Below are 16284 nucleotides of genomic sequence, written 5' to 3'. Positions count from 1 at the left end.
AGCATATACAGCCATTGTGTTGATTCAACAGTCCAATCCACAGAGGAACCAATGACGGTACCTGTACTATGTATGCATAGTGAGTGTGTTTGTGTGTCTCACTGTGTTATTTTAGCCTGCCTAACTGTACAGTTATTACAGTATTGTGTAGAAAATGAAAATATTCAGATCTGCTTGATAAACACACAGAATGTGATCTGAGGGTAAAGAGTAAACAGGTTATTTACATTGCTTGTTAAAACAAAGTGACCATCTGATTTAAAATAAGTCTCTCGTAGCAAAAATGTAATCATAAGTTGAGATTCAACACAATTATCTTTCATGCTTCTCAAAGAGAAATTAAAATACTATGTTTGTAAACTACTGCATTTGTGAAGGACTGAAGTGTGAGGCTATCTAAAACTATCATTGAGTGTACTTCAGTAATGTGTGTAGTGACTTATAAAACCACAATATTACATTATTGCACAGCAGCAACTTCATAATATGCAAGACCTCAAAATCTTTCACTGCTGTACCAAAATAATGTTCTGTCCTCCAAGGAAACCTTCAAAAAAACACCACATTATTTCCAAAAGGAAACAGTTTTACAAATTTTTGTTTGTTCTGTGATGAAATATTTTTAAAAATTATTTTAAAAGAGCCTTTAGATAGCACTAAGTAGGCTTTAAAAATACTAACATAAGTAAGAAGAACGAATATCAATATTTCAAAATGAGCAGCAGACCCAAAACAAGACTTGCAGTTAAATTTTTTATTTTCAAAAAATACCCACCATCAAAGGAAAACAGAAAAATCTAAGTATTATAAACTGAAATCAACAGAGCATTAATGCACAATAAAATACAAGTAACAATCAATGTAGCAACAGACAATAATTATACTTTTTCATTAAATATGCAGTTTACTTTGTTTCATTTTATCCCGAGATTCCTGAGTGAAAAGTTCCATATCATCCCAAAACAGAAAAATAAATAAAAAGGGTTCTTTTGTCAAAATTAAATCTTCAGTTTCGACTGGATCAATGATGTCCTGGAGAGTTTGGCTTTGGTCCTCCTCCTCCATCTCCAGGAAACGGGGCTCAGACACGGCACCTCTGAACAACTGTCTATGTTGGTGCAACCATTTTACTGCAGTGTGGAGGTCCTTTTTTATTAGTGGTTCCTTTAGATAAAGACCACAAATAGAATTAAACAAAACATGTATTTCTAAATGCCTATTTAAATAATATTAGATATTAAATATATACCTCCTCACTGTTCTGGGTACTCTCCAGTGCCCCTTTTGTCCTATAAGAAATATTTCACACGCTAGCCACACAGAGAGAGAGAGAGAGAGAGAGAGAGATACCTTCTAACAGCAAAATTCTCCAATAGACTAAAGCACCACCTCCTCCTGGTCAAAGATAAATCACACTGCCATGCAGAGGGAAAAAACAAAGAACATTAAAACCAGTAACAGATATTAACAAATAATCAGAGACATAAGTGAAAGCTTACAGATGTGAAGTCAAATGGTGCATCCAAGACAAGGTGCAGAGCATACTGTGGAGCACACAAAAGAATTATTTAAAATTAATATTTAATCTATTTGAATACAGTACAGTGCACACTCTACTTATTGCAATTTATTTATAGTGGTTCTAAAGTATTCCCAACCTAAAAAATATTTTTTTTTTTTGATTTTCTCACCATCAACATGAATACTCCACAATCCACTGACCCAACCAACTGCTGTGGAAGATTCTGAAATTGAAATGGAATCATATCACCTACTGCAAGTTACAAAAGAATGTCCATTACTTGTAGTCCTCTCAATGACATCCCTATAAACTAACCTTGTTTTTAATATTGGTATCAATGTGCCTGAAGATATTTGTTTTGTCATGTTACTGTAACAAAAACAAATACACAAGTCTTACACATACAAATGTAAATATCAAATATGTGCTGATAATTAGGTACAGTAAGAAAATCTTGATGTAGGCAGAGTACAAGCACAACTTCTTAAAGTAGGCGTGTGTTGTTTATCAATATTAGTGTGACTGCATTTTGTATGTGAATAAATTAAATATTTAGAATATACACTTGAATTAATTAAAAAAAATTTGCAATGCTTTGAAACTTAAAACATAATTAATATCAACCTCATCATTTTAAATATTACATGTACACACAAATTGGTGACCAAAATTAGAGAACATTTACTGTATGAACACTTATTTTTTTAAAATATTGTTAATCTTCATTATTTAAAATTTGAAGTATTAGTAACTGTGGGGATTATCACTGTTGTGCTACTTACAAAATAATCAAGGCACTTCAACAAAAATTTTAGATTTTGATCACTGTGTTTCCGACAAAATAGACAACAGTATCCATTGTAGCAGAAAACAAGATTACAACTAATTACAACTAGTGATAATGCTGTGATGGCCTGCAGTCTAAACCACATCTGTGGATGGCGAAACCTAAAATGTGTAACAGTATAAATTGCTAAAATGTAGAATACCGAGTTAAAAGTATATATACCAGTACTGCACATACATTAAAAATAAACTCTCAAATGAACTTACTGTCATGGAGACCTGCCTTCTTGAAATGACTCTTCAAATGTTTTTTAATTTTTCCAGTTTGGAGGGCTTAAAAACATTACCACTACAAAAAGGACAATGGAACAAGGCGCAACATCTGTTGCATTGAGTCAGCAGTGGTACTGACTCTCCCAATTGAATAGTTATGTGTTTCTATAAAAATAGCAAAAAAGCAGGATTGCTTTAGCAAGTTTAAATTATGTATTGTGGAGCCGACCCGGACACAGACAGGCGGACATGTTGTTACTCACCACCACACGTTTATTATGTACAATTATTTACAATAGTTATGGTCACTCAGACCCAGTCCAAACCCCAACACACAGTCCTGGCCACACAAATGCCTCTCAAATGCCGCTTCCACACTCCTCACGAGCCTTGTCCTCCTTCCACCCGACTCCAGCTTTGAATGAAGGGAGACGGCCCCTTTTATACACTCCCGGATGAGCTCCAGGTGGTTCCCGGCAATCCCCTCTTGGCCACGCCCCAGCGTGGCGGTAGTGCCGGCTGTTCTCCCAGCAGCTCTCCGGGTGTCCGTCTAATTCTCCCCCCCAGCACTTCCTGGTGTGGCGGAAGTGCTGAGGTCACAAGTCCCAAAAGCATTGGGGCCTCTTGGCGGTGACCATGGGCCCCTACAAGGTGGGGCTTCCATGCCCTGAACCCGTGGCCCCAAAAGCAACCAGGAAGGCGGCCCCCGCGTGATCCCAGATGGGCACACGCCCACTTCCGGTCCTTCAAGGCGTCCTGGCCAAGTCGTGGCCCCTGGCATCCTCGACAGTATCTACAGTAATCAATCACAATACTAAATAACTGTTTTAATCAAGCAATCAAATTTGAATTATTTTGTGCATTTTACAATTAGTATTGTCACAAAGCAGCTTTAACTATTTCCAGACCATAAACCCAGAGACAAAAATCTTGGTGTCAGTACCAGATTATTATTGAATAAAATAAGAAATGGTCTGTTTTGTTTTACACAAATTAAAAATAATATAGCAAGTTTAAAAAGAAAAGACAAATAACAAACAGGAATGTAGATTCATTGTAAATTTTACTTATTGGACTGACTAAACAAATATATTGTTATCCTAGATTTGAAGGCTGATAGACTGTCGGAATCTCATACCACTATGGGAGGGTTGTTCCTAAAATAGTGTGCTTTACAAACTACTGTTTTATTTCCAGCTACAGATTTTTTTATTCTAGAGACAAGATATCCCAATTCCTGTAAGAGTGATTGTAAGGAATTTAAAGGTAACTCAAATATTGAGATCCTTAACTATGCAAAGTGATACAGGTGATTACCAGTACCTAATAATTCAATATGAAATAATACAAAATTTGCAGAAAGAAAATGTAAAGAAAGAAAAACAGGGGTGATATATGCTGTTCATATTTCCTGGCTCTTGTAAGCTCTTTAGCCACTGTATTTTGAACTAAATTAAGTCTGTTATCAGCCACAAAGCCTTATAGTGATCCATGTAGAAGTAATAAAAGCATGGATAAGTTATTTAGCATCATGGAATGCTAACATAATCTAAGTTTTGCAATATTTCTTAAGTAAAATGAAGGCTATTCTAGATACATGTTTAGTATGTGTATCAAATGAAAGATCCTCATTTTCACTGTAGATATACCCAAGTTTAGAATTAGTGTATTGTAAGTGATAGGGGTGCCATCAACAGACATGCTACATTCAGACTAACATTTTTAGCAGCTTTCAAACCAGTGACCAGTACTTCTGTTTTGTCAGAATTCAACAAATGAAAATTTCAAGGAATCTACTTTCTAACAGGCAAACCTCTATTTTAGAACATTGAGATGGTTCATGTAGTTGATCAGATGAATATCATGGTCTATAGTATCAAATGTGTCACTTACTGTAGATGTAATACTATGAGCCTAAAAATGCAACCATGGTCAGTGGAGTGCAAATCATTGAATACTTTGATTAAAGCAGTACCTGAGTAAAAATGTTACAAGAGATTATTTTTATTTTCAAAAATATAGAGAACCGCTTACCTACAGCTTTCTCTAAATTTTAGAAATACAAGAAAGATTAGAAAATTGGCCTAAAATTTGATAGATCACAGGAATAAAGTTTTTTTTTTTTACCTTAAGAAGACTTGGTTATTAGCAAGTGTAAATAATGCAGGTACATATCCAAGGTTTAAAAACTAATTTATAATACTTAAATGTGGTTTACCAAAGAGAAGGTAAAAGATCTTTCACAAATGTAGTAAGAAAATGAAGGAATATTTAGACTTGTTAACTAATGCACCAAATTCTGAACATACAATTTGGGCAAAGGATTTTAATCTCTCAGTTTTCTTAAATGCAACATTATTTGACACTACTTCACTGGCTAAATAAGAAAACATAATTTATTAGATAGATAGATAGATAGATAGATAGATAGATAGATAGATAGATAGATAGATACTTAATACCTAATATTAAATTAAATAGTAATAAAAATGCATGTAAAAGCAGACAATAACTTTGAGTAGTATTAGCATTTACTCCCCCGGGTGGAATTGAAGAGTCGCATAGTGTGGGGGAGGAATGATCTCCTCAGTCTGTCAGTGTAGCAAAACAGTGACAAAAGTCTGTCACTGAAGCTACTCCTCTGCCTGAAATTGACACTGTTCAGTGGATGCAGTGGATTCTTCATGATTGACAGGAGTTTGCTTAATGCCCATCGCTATGCTATAGATGTTTAACTGTCCAACTTTACTCCTACTATAGAGCCTGCCTTCTTAACAAGTTTGTCCAGGCGTGAGGTGTCCTTCATCTTTATGCTGCCTCCCCAGCACACCACTGCATAGAAGAGGGCACTCGCCACAACCGTCTGGTAGAACATCTGCACCATCTTACTGCAGATGTTGAAAGACACCAACCTTCTAAGAAAGTATAGTCGGCTCTGACCTTTCTTACACAGAGCATCAGTATTGGCAGTCCAGTCCAATTTTTCAACCAGCTGCACTCCCAGGTATTTATAGGTCTGTACCCTCTGCACACCGTCTCCTCTGATGATCACGGGGTCCATGAGGGGCCTGGGCCTCCTAAAATCCACCACCAGTTCCTTGGTCTTACTGGTGTTCAGGTGTAAGTGGTTTGAGTCACACCATTTAACAAAGTCTTTGATTAGCTTCCTGTACTCCTCCTCCTGCCCACTCCTGATGCAGCCCACAATAGCAGTGTCATCAGCGAACTTTTGCACATGGCAGGACTCCGAGTCGTATTGGAAGTCTGATGTATATAGGCTGAACAGGACCGGAGAAACTACAGTCCCCTGTGGTGCTCCTGTGTTGCTGACCACAATGTCAGACCTGCAATTTCCAAGATGCACATATTGAGGTCTGTCTGTAAGATAGTCCAAGATCCATGCCACCAGGTGTGAGTCTACTCCCATCTCAGTCAGCTTATCCCTAAGGAGCAGAGGTTGGATGGTGTTGAAGGCGCTAGAGAAGTCCAAGAACATAATTCTTACAGCACCACTGCTTCTGTCCAAGTGGGAGAGGGATCGGTGCAGCATGTAGATGATGGCATCCTCTGCTCCCACCTTCTCCTGGTATGCAAATTGCAGAGGGTTAAGGGTGTGGCGGACCTGTGGCCTCAGGTGGTGAAGCAGCAGCCGTATTCCAATTATAAAGTGGCGTAGAATTTTGAAGCTTATCCCTAGATTACTTTATCATTTAAAGACTTAATCTTCACTTCTTAACCAAACAGGCATATGTTTATTGTTTCACTAAAAAGTTGTGCCCACCCCAAAAAAAAGAAAAGAATTAAAAGTCAAATAAACACTACGTTAACATTCGTTAGGATATGAATGGATGGATGGCTGGATGAATACAATTTATAAAATACTAGCCAACCCACGGCGTACCATACGCCGCATAATCAGGCCGGTTTTTTAATGATTTTTAAGCACAGGGAGAAAATTAACATTTGAAAAATCGGTAATGTAATAAATCAGCAAGAAAAGCAACATTGTAACAATGCAAATATGAAAGACGCGAGCAACGATGTCAGGTCTGTGTTCTATTTGCTCATGATGGGAAATGGCGTTGCAGATTTCCGGTGAAGGTGAAGAATAAGTCAGACTTTCCACATTTGCGGACAATTGCCATCGCGTCTTGGTAGTACAGTTGCATGTACCTTGGACTGCCTTAAAAGGTAGAGGGAAGAATGACCAATTGTCCAGGGCGGAGGTCATCGTGATGTGCTTTCGCAGTGACAGCATCTATAAGTCTCCTGTATTGCTCTACACGCAAATCTTGTTGATGTGCGCGAAGGTAATGTAGACGCACGCCTTCTGTTCTGACATATGCGTTGACGATGTATTGCTGGTACAGCTTGCCACTGGAATGCAAGACACTAAATGAAGATCTCATGGCAAGCCAGAAAGCATAAAATTGGAGCTGGGTGATTCGCGTTCTTTTCGCGGTTCGCTTTTCCTCAACATGGGTTAATTGTATGTGCCAGCCTGGATCTCCGTAAGGGAATAGCAGTGGATAAACCATGGGGTCACAGTTTATATTGAGAACAGAGATACGTTTGCAAACATCTGCCCTTGGATATACAGTATGCAAATGTTGCGTTGTGCAGGAGGTTCCCTGTCTTCACCTACAAAGATAGCAGCAACATCAGTTTGACAGGACGGGGCGTTATACCTTCTCATATCCAGACCTGGATTTTCCATGAACACCATTCGTACAGCAGTAACAGGGTTACAGTGAGTGATAATGTCATACATTTGCATGTAAGACTTTGCGAAGGGATTAACCTGTCGTAGCATGTTGTCTAATTGAAGCAACAAAATGTCACTGCAAGCGCTATAACATTCCATTTGCAAACGTTGACTGGTAGCCTCAGGAGAATCAAAGATATATAGCTGACCGTATTGTGGTGACGTGTCAGGATTGTTATATAAAGGAGAGACCTGGTGATAAATTTGACCGTGGAATCTGAATGCATACGGTCCTTGTCCAGATGGTTGAGCGATGTGTCCGCCCATTGACACGAAAGCTAAAGCAGAGTTGTATTCCCTGATATGATCACAGTAATTTCAGGATAGCGGGTTCTTGCCAGTCAAGAGGTCCTCCAATAAAAGAGGGGGTTTGGATAGCGGTGGCAAAGACTCCTTGCCAGCATGACAACACTTAGTGTAATGTCCGGATTTGTTCACCTCTGCTGGCCAATGAAGAGCATTGCAAGAAGCACATAGCGCGATTCACGTCCAAGAACATAACATTGGCCTACATACCGCACTATCTTCTTGAAAAGCTGCAGAAAAGTGAATTCGATGTTTGTGCATGAACGATCTAGTGCTGTGTTGACACTGAAGGGAAGTGGAAGGAGTTGTGTCGAAGCATTGCTGGCAATGATCACATTGCATAATTCGTTCAGTTGAGTGTGTTTTTAAATGCATGTTGAGAAATCTCTGCACTCGGAATGTTTTTGAACAAATCGTGCATTCAAAGATCTGTTTGGAATGCGTTTGTTCAGTGGAGTGGTTGTTTAAATGTGCTTTGAGATATTTCTGGCGTGTGAAGGTTTTGGAGCAGTGTTGACACTGAAAAGAATTCATCAGGGAATATGTTTTGAGATGGTTAGTAAGGTATCTGTGTGCGTGAAAGTGTTTGTTGCAAATTTTGCATACAAATCTTTGTGTGGAATGGATCTGCATATGGTTGTGGAGATCCATCTCACCCGTGAAGTCCTCGGTACAAAATGTGCAATTGAAGGTGAGAGTGGAATGAGTGTTTTTTGAGAGCACAAGTTGTCTCGAAGCATTGTTGGCAATGTTTACATTGCATCATTCGGTTAGTGATGTGTTTTTTTAAATGTGCGTTCAGATATCTGTGCCCTCTGAAGCTTTTGGAACAAAAGGTGCATTGAAAGTCCTGTGTGGAATGCGTGTGTTCAGGGGAGTGTGTCTTTAAATGTTTTTCAGGAAGAGGAGAGTGGGCAGGTGACGTCACATTAGTGTGGCAAGCAAGTGGGTGTGCACATACCAACAGAGTCAAAAGATGTCACCAGAAGGTTATCACTTGGGTATTTGAGAGGCATGAGAACTTCGTAATGCCCATGATCCAAAGGACCGCTAAAGAGCAGGGATATGAAGAGACGCTGGGCCGGATTGTAAACTCGAGGAGAGGCATGAGGACGCTCTTGGAAGTACTGTAAATGCTGATAGTAACTGGAAGGATTTGGGACATTGCCACAATTTCTGCCTCAACACTATAGACTCCGGAAGTATTAATGTAGTCAGCGTATTGTTGAGCAGACTACATGACAATGCCTCTGTGACCAAAAACAACGGAGACTACGTCATCGAAGTTATCCCAATGTTGGCAAACAAAGCTAACAGCCATGTTACGAAGTTTGAGAGCAACAGTTGCGTCAATGACATTTTTCCAAAAAAACCCGACTGATAGAAACAAACAGTTACCTGAAGCAGGAATTTCTATAACATTGAAAGAAGAGTTGTTTCCATGAAATACATTTGAAGCGGTAGCCATGGAGGGCAAAAGAATAGTCAACGTGGCTCACAGCTGGATTTGGACTGCAGCACAGACCAAAGCAAGTGAGTATGTGTTTAATAAGCTGTTTGAGTTGGCGGGCAGAGGTCTGAGGTGCATTCCTGAGCACGTGGGAGGAGGGGTAGAGTTTCTGGGCGGGGCTTCGTTGTTCCTTTCGCATGGTTTTTCATGGTGGACGCGGTCGGATGTCGAAACCGAAAAGAATAATGAAAAGTCAACATGGCTCGGATGTGCATGTGGACTCCAAGCACAGGCAAAAGGGACTAACTGGGTGGTCGGTGAGTTTTTGCATCTGGGCACATGGGCAAGCAGTGTGAATGCCTAGAGAGTGAGGGTAGACGCGGGCCGGTGAAAAAGGAGTGTTGGTGGGCAGGGAAACGTCTTTCATGTTCCTGCATCCAAGAAGACGCATGTTTGTCGCGGATGCGAATTGCTGTATGTAGCATGTAAAACAGTCTGTCTGCTATGGTGCACATGGTTGTGCGTCATAACCGAAAACTCGGTTTTTAAAGACTGCTGACTTCATTGTGTTTTAACCTCAGTTGTAAAGGATTGTTTTAAGGATCCCATGGAATACAATTGGTAAATCGTTTTACACGCTGCATATGGCGATTCACCTCCGCGAGAAACATGCATCTATGAACAGTCAACGTGGGTCCGAGGTGCATATGTAGCCTCTACGACAGACGAATATAAATGACGCCGTTTTTTTTGTGTCGTCGTGTCCGAGTTGGTGGGCATAGCTCTGCGAGTTGTCGTCGTATCCAATGGTCTTGGAGTTGGTGGCCGTGGCTCCTTCGTTCGTGCGCCATAGGTGTCTTACTTGTCGGTGGCTTAGTGAATCCACGCCCCTTCTGGGGTGCTTTCCATGGGTGTCTTGCCTTAGTGAATTACATATATAGATATAACAAACCATAAAACGGAACAAAAAAGATCCTAATTTAGGTTGAAATATCGTCTTAAATTACTGGGAATTTTCCGTTCATCAAGAACATGGACTGAAATTTGGGAAAAATGCATTTTTATCCTATTTTTATGAAAATGCAACATTAAGTGTTGATTTCCCCAGTTTTTATGAAGCAAAACACCGTAACCAGTGTTGCAGTCATTAACAATTTACTCGCCAGCCAAAGATTACATACAAATCGTTACAAATGTAACATTAACTTTAGACACTGTTTTGAAAAATGTTTTGCAAAATGTACAGTTTTATAATTATAATTAAGAATAACAGTAATAATAATAATAATAAAATAATAATAATAACAACAATACAGTTTTGTGTCATATTTTGTTTTCAGCTCGAAAATGCTGCACTCGTGCTAAAAACTGAGACTTGTATTCGCCTTGCCTAGAAATGGTAACGTCACTTCCAGGTCTAAAACTGCGGTGACGTATGGTGCTGTGGCTCTGCAAGTGGATGCTTCTCCATTTCAATGCACCTAAGAGAAGGGACACTGAATTCTATGAGGCACAGATATTTTAGAACACCTGTTCAAATATTTATTGATTGATTAAGATCAGCGATTTTCAATGGTTCACAGCTGTGCCGTAAGATTATTTTAAAGCAATCTACGACGCACAGATTCTATACCATTTTATATGATTTTTATATCATTATTTTAATAATATACATACACTATATGTGACCTATAAAGAAATACATGTATAATTTTGTGCGTTTTAACCATCTCTCAACTTGTTAAAAATGTGTATATAATCAATTTATATGAACCATTACTTCAATAATATACACATTATGTTTGTATTGCGTGCGCACCTTGCTGTATATTTATTTCAATGAACTCGTGGTATTGTCGAGCACATAGTATCCCTATTTATACCCCACTATGCAGCAGCTGAATTTGATCACACATTCACACGTATAATAATAATAATTCCTTACATTTTTATAGCGCCTTTGTTACTACTCAAAGCAATTTGTAAAAATAAATAAATAAATAAAATAACAGAAAGGAAGCCTTTATGCAATAATGACAATATTGAAGCAATGATGAAGCGAAGGGGAGATGATGAGCGCTGTGCCTACCCATAAATTCCAACCAAAGTATATATCTGAACCGACCTATATATACAAACGGATCAATCTCAACCAATATATATATCTGAACGGATGTATTTATCTAAACTGATCTATTTACACCAATATATATATATATATATATATATATATATATATATATATATATATCCTAACCAATGTATATCAACCAATGTATATATCTGAACGGATGTATTCAAACCAATGTATCTGAACCAATTTATATATTTATGAACCAATGTTTTTTTTTCCTGAACGGCCCCTCATAATATACATTTACATATATATATATACCTATATACACTGTGACAGATAGGGGGTGCTCTCGCTCCCTTAAACCCCTGTCCACGACTCCAGACACCAGGTAAAAGTCCAAGATTTGACTTTATTAAATTGCCACAGTGCACAAAGCACACTCTCCACCACTATACTCATAAATTACACAATACAATAACAATAACCAATCCTCCAACTCCCAGACGCATTGCCACCCTTCCACCCAGCTCAGCTCGCCGTCTGGGAGCTCCCACAGTCTTTTTAGATACCCTGACCCGGAAGTGTTCCCAATCCCCAGTCCATGTGATCCTCAATCACTTCCGGGTCAGGTAAAAAGTCCTTTTCTTTACCCCGGAAGCACATCATTCTCCTAGTCCATGTGTGCTACCGGGGTGTAGGGAAAATACCCATTGTTCCTCCCTGCAGCATCTCCTAGTGGCCCCCATGGCATCCAGCAGGGCTGCGTATAAAAACTGCAATGTCCATGATGCCCTGCTGGTATTCGGGGAACCTCCATACTGCACTGAGGGCTCCATCTGGCGGCTTGGGGGTATTGGCCAGGATAAATGGCCGGCCATACACCACAACACATATATACAGTGCATCCAGAAAGTATTCACAGCACATCACTTTTTCCACATTTTGTTATGTTACAGCCTTATTCCAAAATGGATTAAATTCATTTTTTTCCTCAGAATTCTACACACAACACCCCATAATCATCATGTCAAAAAAGTTTACTTGAGGTTTTTGCAAATTTATTAAAAACTAGCCGAAGCCGGCTGTAGCATACGGCGGTGTCAGAATAGGAACGGAAAACGGTGAGAAAGGAATTCAGTATAACAAAGGCTTAGGAAACCACCGTCGCAGTATAATGAAAACAGCAAGGAGTGAAACCAATGCCAATGGTTGAGAGAGTACCTTCCTACGGAAAACACAGACATATACAGTACTGTGCAAAAGTTTTAGGCAGGTGTGAAAAAATGCTGTAAACAAGGAATGCTTTCAAAAATGGGAGTGTTAATCATTTATTTTCATCAATCAACAAAATGCAGTGAATGAACAAAAGAGAAATCTAAATCAAATCAATATTTGGTGTGACCACCCTTTGCCTTCAAAACAGCACCAGTTCTTCTAGGTACACTTGCACATAGTTTTTGAAGGAACTCGTCTGGTAGGTTGTTCCAAACATCTTGGAGAACTAACCACAGATCTTCTCTGGATGTAGGCTTCCTCACATCCTTCTGTCTCTTCATGTAATCTCAGACACACTCGATGATGCTGAGATCAGGGCTCTCTGGGGGCCATACCATCACTTCCAGGACTTCTTGTTTTTCTTTACGTTCAAGATAGTTCTGAATGACTTTGGCTGTATGTTTGGGGTCGTTGTCCTGCTGCAGAATAAATTTGGGGCCAATCATATGCCTCCCTGATGGTACTGCATGATCGATAACTATCTGCCTGTATTTCTCAGCATTGAGAACACCAATAATCCTGACCAAATCTCCAACTCCATTTGCAGAAATGCAGCCCCAAAAATTCAAGGAACCTCCACCATGCTTCACTGTTGCCTGCAGACAATAATGAGTATCGCTCTCCAGCCCTTCGACGAACAAACTGCCTTCTGCTACAGCCAAATATTTGAAATTTTGACTCATCAGTCCAGAGCACCTGCTGCCATTTTTCTGCACCCCAGTTCCTATATTTTTGTGCATACTTGAGTAGCTTGGCCTTGTTTCCATGTCGGAGGTATGGCTTTTTGACTGCAACTCTTCCATGAAGACCACTTCTGGCCAGACTTCTCAGGACAATAGATGGTTGTACCTGGGTCCCACTGGTTTCTGCCAGTTCTGAGCTGATGGCACTGCTGGACATCTTCCGATTTTGAAGGGTAATAAGCTTGATGTGTCCTTCATCTGCTGCACTGTTTCCTTGGCCGACCACTGTGTCTACGATCCTCAACATTGCCCGTTTCTTTGTGCTTCTTCAAAAGAGCTTGAACAGCACATCTTGAAACCCCAGTCTGCTTTGAAATCTTTGTCTGGGAGAGACCTTGCTGATGCAGTATAACTACTTTGTGTCTTGTTGCTGTGCTCAATCTTGCCATGACATGAAACAGCATTTTTTTCACACCTGCCTAAAACTTTTGCACAGTACTGTATAGATAGACGTCACATTCACTGTGTTGCCCAGTTGACATGATGAGTCAGCGCGTCCGCCCTATTGCGACTGGTAAAAGTGCCATTTAAACTAATACAGGTAGGCGTGGAAACTGGGTTTTCTGATGAAAAAACAATAATGTTTTAAACAGTATTGTTTACATACAACAGATTTTGGTGAATCGTTTACATGCAATTATTTATACAATTTATACACTAATAATGGCGATTATTAAATAATAATTATTATTATTATTAAATAATTCCTTCTGTATAAGTAACATTTCTCGGACTGCTTTCTTCCATCTCCGAAACATTTCTAGACTTCGTCCTGTCCTTACGCAACACAGTGCTAAAGTACTGGTTAATGCCCAAGTCACCTCACGTATATATTACTGTAATGGTATTCTATCTGTCTTCCCACAAAAACGTATCCATCGCTTACAATTTATTCAAAATTCTGCTGCCAGGATAATAACCTGCTGTTCTAAATCCACTGAACATAGTACACCTATTCTCTTTCAACTTCACCGGCTCCCTGAACTACAGAATACAATACTAAATACTGCTCTTAACATTTAAAGCTCTCCACAACCTCACTGATCTCCTACAGGCTGAAACTCATCTCGCTCACTCTAATTCTCATCTGCAGCTGTACTTTCTGTACCACACATGAAAATCTGCGCTAGGGGAGCTGGAGCGTCTCTCATAGTGCTCCTCAACTCAGGAATTCTCTTCTCTCTAATGTACATCAGCTACCCTCAAAACTTATCTTTTCATACTGGCATACCAATTGTAAATTTTGCACAGTTACTGCCAGTTATCTTTGTTTGTTTGCAAATTATTGCTGTTGGATCAAGAGCGACTGTGGACACGGAAGTAGGATTAGAGATGGCAGGCGGGGCTCTGTCGTGCGTATCCCATGGTCTTAGAGTTGGTGGGCGGGGCTCTCTGTCTTGCGTACGCTCTCTGTCTTGCTTGCCCTTAGTGAGTTATATATATATAGATAGATAGATAGATAGATAGATAAAAAAACAGAGAAATCATATGGACATAAGTATTCACAGCCTTTGCTCAATACTTTGTCGATGCACCTTGGGCAGCAATTTCTGCCTCAAGTCTTTTTGAATATGATTTCATAAGCTTGGCACACCTATCCTTGGCCAGTTTTACCCATTCCTCTTTGCAGCACCTCTCAAGCTCCATCAGGTTGGATGGGAAACGTCAGTGCACAGCCATTTTAAGATCTCACCAGAGATGTTCAATCGGATTCAAGTCTGGGCTCTGGCTGGACCACTCAAGGACATTCACAGACTTGTCCTGAAGGCACTCCCTTGATATCTTGGCTGTTTGCTTAAGGTCGTTGACCTGCTGAAAGATGAACTGTCGCCCCAGTCTGAGGTCAAGAGCGCTCTGGTGCAAGTTTTCATCCAGGATGTCTCTGTACATTGCTGCAGTCATCTTTCCGTTTATCCTGTCTTGTCTCCCAGTTCCTGCCGCTGAAAAACATCCCCACAGCATGATGCTGCCACCACCATGCTTCACTGTAGGGATGGTATTGGCCTGGTGATGAGTGGTGCCTGGCTTCCACCAAATGTGACGCCTGGCATTCACACCAAAGAGTTCAATCTTTGTCTCATCAGACCAGATAATTTTGTTTCTCATGGTCCGAGAGTCCTTCAGGTGCCTTTTGGCAAACTCCAGGCGGGCTGCTATGTGCCTTTTACTAAGGAGTTGCTTGCGTCTGGCCACTCTATCATACAGGCCTGATTGGTGGATTGCTGCAGAGATGGTTGTCCTTCTGGAAGGTTCTCCTCTCTCCACAGAGGACCTCTGGAGCTCTGACAGAGTAACCATCAGGTTCTTTGTCGCCTCCCTGACTAAGGCCCTTCTCCCCTGATCGCTCAGTTTAGATGGCCGGCCAGCTCTAGGAAGAGTCCTGGTGGTTTTGAACTTCTTCCACTTACGGGTGATGAAGGCCACTGTGCTCACTGGGACCTTCAAAGCAGCAGACATTTTTCTGTAACTTTCCCCAGATTTGTGCCTCGAGACAATCCTGTCCCGGAGGTCTACAGGCAATTCCTTTGACTTCATGCTTGGTTTGTGCTCTGACATGAACTGTCAACTGTGGAACCTTATATAGACAGGTGTGTGCCTTTCCAAATCATGTCCAATCAACTGAATTTACCACAGGTAGACTCCAATTAAGTTGCAGAAACATCTCAAGGATGATCAGTGGAAAGAAGATGCACCTGAGCACAATTTTAAGCTTCATGGCAAAGGCTGTGAATACTTATATACATGTGTTTTCTCAATTTTTTTATTTTTAATGAAGTAAACTTTTTTCACGATGTCATTATGGGGTGTTGTGTGTGAGAAAAAATGAACTTAATCCATTTTAGAATAAGGCTGTAACATAACAAAATGTGGAAAAAGTGATGCGCTGTGATTACTTTCCGGATGCACTGTATACAGCTACATACACACACACCTTTCCTGCAGACCATTCACAGGAGATTCCACCTGGTCTTCTTGACGTCACTTCCGGGTCCGAGCCTATCGAAGAAGACCTTGCCGGCTCCGGTCCCTGTGATGTCACGTCCAGGCTCGAGCCTATGGTTCAAGACCCTTATGAGCCCAACCCCT

At 40.2% G+C, this 16284-nt stretch overlaps 1 protein-coding gene across 11 annotated transcripts in view; it reads right to left on the bottom strand.

The window, feature by feature from the left end:
• Nucleotides 1-850: 850 nt before the first annotated feature.
• Nucleotides 851-16284, bottom strand: part of nudt19 (nudix (nucleoside diphosphate linked moiety X)-type motif 19) — a 65743-nt gene continuing 50309 nt past the window's right edge. For 3 of the 11 annotated variants that reach the window (XM_039763584.1, XM_039763588.1, XM_039763589.1), the window contains 2 exons: nt 1250-1310; nt 851-1164 (listed from right to left, as the gene is read on the bottom strand). In XM_039763584.1, the coding sequence (XP_039619518.1) occupies nt 1155-1164; nt 1250-1310 (71 nt within the window). In that variant the 3' untranslated portion in view covers nt 851-1154. Of the gene's footprint in view, nt 1165-1249; nt 1311-1425; nt 1545-1691; nt 1746-16284 lie in introns of those variants that run through there. The other 8 variants (XR_005634937.1, XM_039763585.1, XR_005634938.1 and 5 more) reach the window with 5 other exon arrangements.

The sequence above is a fragment of the Polypterus senegalus genome, chromosome 9, assembly GCF_016835505.1.
Source record: "Polypterus senegalus isolate Bchr_013 chromosome 9, ASM1683550v1, whole genome shotgun sequence".
Classification (NCBI taxonomy): domain Eukaryota; kingdom Metazoa; phylum Chordata; class Cladistia; order Polypteriformes; family Polypteridae; genus Polypterus; species Polypterus senegalus.
Note: the sequence above shows the minus strand (reverse complement) of the source record. Positions and strands in the feature narration are given on the sequence as shown.